General features: G+C 46.7%; 1 protein-coding gene across 1 annotated transcript; it reads right to left on the reverse strand.

Moving 5' to 3' along the window:
• Window positions 1-237: 237 nt before the first annotated feature.
• On the reverse strand, window positions 238-4048 carry LOC308149925 (actin-binding protein IPP-like; the record flags this gene model as incomplete). The annotated part of the gene is made up of 9 exons (XM_080522803.1): window positions 238-447; window positions 829-1046; window positions 1306-1428; window positions 1518-1655; window positions 1923-2090; window positions 2395-2550; window positions 2687-2906; window positions 3149-3360; window positions 3679-4048. The coding sequence occupies 9 exons, from the start codon at window positions 4046-4048 to the stop codon at window positions 238-240; spliced, it is 1815 nt and encodes a 604-aa protein (XP_080378929.1).
• Between the last annotated feature and the right edge of the window lie 400 nt (window positions 4049-4448).

Genomic DNA, 4448 nt, shown 5'->3' on the forward strand with positions numbered 1-4448 from the left:
TAGCTAAAGAAATAAACGGCACTAGAAAGAGATTTGCTGAGGAGGACTGTGGAGAGAGAATCACTGACTCAATATCTTTGGGAACTATAGGAAAAAATAAAAATATTTTACTGATATACTGATATGGTAAACAAATGTATGAACAAAACTTCAACAGATAAACACCTCTTCACCAATTACAGACCGGTATCCTTATTATAACAGTTAGGGTTACAGTGGAAACAGTGGACCTGTCTCTCAGAGGACGGCCACCCCTCCATTACAGCGGCTGGTGATCATGTTGCCGATCTCAGTCCAGGTGTCCAGGTGGGGGTCATAGATCTCCACTGAGTCCACTAAGTCTCTGTTGGTGGCCCGCCCCCCAACAGCGTAGAGCAGACCATTTACGGCTGATACGGACACCCCCGCCCGCGCCACCGCCATAGGTGCCACCTCCACCCACTTCTCCTGTGGAAGGAAAGACACATTATGGTTAAAAGACACACAGTCACAGTCTTTGTACTAGTCAATAATACATGCTCATCTATTGCGATTCATAGAAAAAACCCATCTTTGACATAAATATCTCAGCTCTCTAACCTTTTAGTCTATCTTTTAGTCAATTGGGTAGACTCTGCGGCTTTATCTAAGTATACAGGCACCACCCTCCCCCTATAGGCGACCATCATTTAGCATGGACCAAGTCAGTTAACATGTATTTTGTGAAGTATCCCCTTCATGTTATTGTTCAGTCAAAGGTCAATGTCCAATACACTAACTAATTGTACTAATTGTGAAGCCTTCTGTGTGACAGCAGAGACAGACACCAGACAAGAGACAGGCTCCAACCTCCTCAGGACAGTACTTCTCCACCGTCTCCAGGGCGCCCAACGCGTTCCAGCCTCCCACGGCGTAGATGCAGTTGTTGAGGCAGGCCACGCCCACGTGGGCCCGTCGTGTAACCATGACAGGCAGGGCGCTCCAGCGGTGGGAGATGGGGTCGTACATCTCGGCCGAGCGCAGCCCTATCCACTCGTCACCGATACCCCCGATCACGTAGATTAACCCTGCAGAGCGATCAAAGGACACACAGATCTAGTTGGTTCAGAGGACCTTCCTAACAATAACATTACAATAACATTACGAGTGTTCATTAAGATCAAAGGGTAAATATGGTGTGAATATGGTATTACATTTTGCTTGTACATGTACTATATATATACATTTCTTCCTATTCTTCTTATTTTATTTGTTTTTAATTATCACTGAATAAGCATGCTAGTCTCTAAATCATAGGTTCCTTAGTGATCTCTGGGAGAGCCTAACCCTGTAACTCGCAGCAGCCAAAATAGTATCGTGGAACCGCCATGTTTCCGATGATCTCCCACTTGTTCTCTGCCGGGTCGTAGCGCTCCATCGTTTTCCCAATCTCCGATCCGTTCCAACCACCTGCAAGAGCACAGTAGTGAGGTCACATGATACTCTATTCACATCTACTTCCATGTACTGCATGTCCCAAGTGACAGGCTGGTGTTTACCTAGTGCGTAGAGCGCCCCGTGACAGGGGCAGACGCCAACTCCACAGCGTGGGAAATTCAAAGAGGCTACTGCCGCCCACTGCTTGGTCACTGGGTCATATCTCTCTGTGCAGTCGAATATCATGGAGTCCTTCTCGCCTGGGAAATAGCAAATGGAAAGCACAATTATATTATGTCAAATGGAAATTCCACTGTGAAATATCGACATGTCAAACATGTATGCATACAGTATGACTGTGATTGCATTATGGCACTTGTACATCGTTTTTGTTTTTACTCATGAACTTGAGGGACCACCATCTGTTGATTTCTACACTGTGTATAACGAAGTTGTTCTACTTCTACCTCTCACAGACAGACAGACAGATAGACAGACAGACAGACAGACTGAGTGCACTGTCTCACCTCCAACCACGTAGACCATGCCCTCCAGCACGGCCACACCCAGCCCACTGCGGGCCTGGTGCAGGGAAGACACAGTGGTCCAGTATTGACTGAAGGAGTCAAAGCGCTCCACACAGCTGAGGGCTCTGCTCTCACTCCAACGGCCGCTCTGCAGCAGAGTGAAGCCTCCTGAGAGGGCGAAACCAGACGTGACGTGAGAGTGTTTTTACTACGCAAACGTAGGGAGATGAGGGCTGTATTGAAACTTGATAATCAAATGATTTTACAGGAACAACAAAGAGGTCTCCTCGCCACTTTTTTTGGTAAACAGCTGAGGGATGGGGCTGGAGAAATTTAACACATCTCAAATTAATAGACTGAGCTATGTATGCTTGGGCTCAAGAATTAATGGCTACAAATCATTAATTTAAATGTCCAAAAATGTATATACCAATCCCAGACTGCCCCTTTAAAGTTTACCACAGAGGCTTACCTATGGCATAAAGATATTTCCTGGCTTTTCTTCTGGGCCTCATCCTAGCAGGCTGTAACAGACTGTACATCTTATTCTCCTTGGGAGACTTGGTCACCTCTGTGTATTCCCTCAGCTGAGTCCGCAGTGCCACCTGCAGGCTGAAGTCAGAAATGCCTGCAAGGAGAAATTAAATGACTAGTCGGTCAGTTTATGCATGGAATCATCCAGTGCTGTCAAGTCGTGAGTCGTCAAGGTGAGCTCCAGGCTTCTCTGTGTACTGCCTCTGAACTGTACTGTGGGTCTCAACTACCTTCGATGTACTTGAAGAGTCTCTGTGGGGAGAGCAGAGGGAAGCGTACAGGATCCAGCACCTCCACCACATGCTTCTCCCTCTTGGCCACGTCCTGCAGCAGCCAGTCCATGGCTGCCATGAACACCTGGTACTCGTCCTCAATCCTCAGCTCCTCGCTGCGCAACAGCTTCACCAGTTGGTCCTTCGACAGGCCCCAGAACTCATCAGACACACACACCTAGACAGACAGAGTTTCTTTGAGTTTCTTCTTTGAGTTTTTATGTGTTGGCTTGAACGTTTTTTTTTACTGATTTAAAGATGGGATATTCGTTTCTGTCATAGCTACATACAAAGTAGATTAAAATGAGTGGTAAGGAGAGAGATCCTGCCTTGGAGAAGTCATTTAGGAACTTAAATATTAAAATTATAGAAAAGGAAGATAAAGGGATGAGGGATGAGGAAGGAAAGAGAATGTTGCACCTGCAGGAAGTGGACATGGATGTAGTTCTCAGTGAACTCCAGCATGTCCAGACAGGCGATCTGCTCCAGGAACTGGTAGACACCAACGCAGTTAGATGGGTCCATGTGGCCCTTGAGGAACTCTCCACAGATGGACACCACCTCACTCAGCTGCAGCATGTCTGCTGCCACCATCAGCTCCTGCATGTTCTCCACTGTCACGTTGATCATACCTGGGGGGGGTGGGGGGGGGCAAGCAGCTCAGACTTCATTCAGAGAGATGCACACAAACAAAGAAGCTATCCTATCATCAATCAAAATAAGCATCACCTAGGCTATATAACATGGTGGTGCAATTCATGTGTATTAGCTTTCTGAACATTGGCTGTTGACTGAGAATAATAGCTAAAGAAAGGACCTTAAATACATAAACACACTAGTGTAATGAATGAACTAATGTCCTATGCATGAATGATACCAACAATATATCTTTCTCTCTAATCGTTGTGTAGATACTGTCTGTGGATGGAGAGCATGTATCCTGTCAGGACCTGTGTAGACAAACTCCAGCAGGACCTCGAAGACTTCGGCCTCCACTCCCAGGATCTGGACCTCCTCCTTGTCAGCCTCACTCATCCCCCAGGAGAAGAGGGCAGAGAAGTAGGGGCTGCTGGCAGCCAGGACCAACCTGTGCACACTGAAGACCCGTCCACCCACCCTCAACCTCACGTCACAGAAATCTGTGCGGAGCCTCATCTTGTTCATTTGGGCCAGTATGAGTCGAGCATAGCGGTCAGAGGCATAGAGAGCCTCCTCAGGGCTGGTCAGAGTCCCCACAGCAGCAGCGGTGTCACCATGGCTGCTACTCCAAGAGATGGAGGTAGAGGCAGGTGGGGAACGAGGTGGACCCATTAAGGACATGGTGACTCAGTCACAGAGACAGGGGCTGTGGTGTGTCCACCCGCCTACAGCTTCATGGCACAAGATTCTCTAAGCAGACACGTCATCTGACTCTAGGGCGAAAAAGGATGACACACATGACTGTGACTGACACACTTTCAAAAGTCACATTAAATTATTCATAGTTCATTAAGTCATAGTAATACATGGAGCAAAGATGTGGTGCTATTGTTTAATCGTGACTTCAGCTTGAGTGTTTGTATATACAAGACATTGTGAGGGATATGTGCTTGTCCCTATTGAGTGCCATTGATGCATTATGTAGAGACTGTTAACTGTTTTCTCAACAGATCCATTTGTGTCATTATAGTCTTTATTTTTGTACACATCATCATCTGATCTGGTTCAAACTTGCACATGA

This window comes from Nansenia antarctica, assembly GCF_963989245.1.
Source record: "Nansenia antarctica genome assembly, chromosome: 2".
Classification (NCBI taxonomy): domain Eukaryota; kingdom Metazoa; phylum Chordata; class Actinopteri; order Argentiniformes; family Microstomatidae; genus Nansenia; species Nansenia antarctica.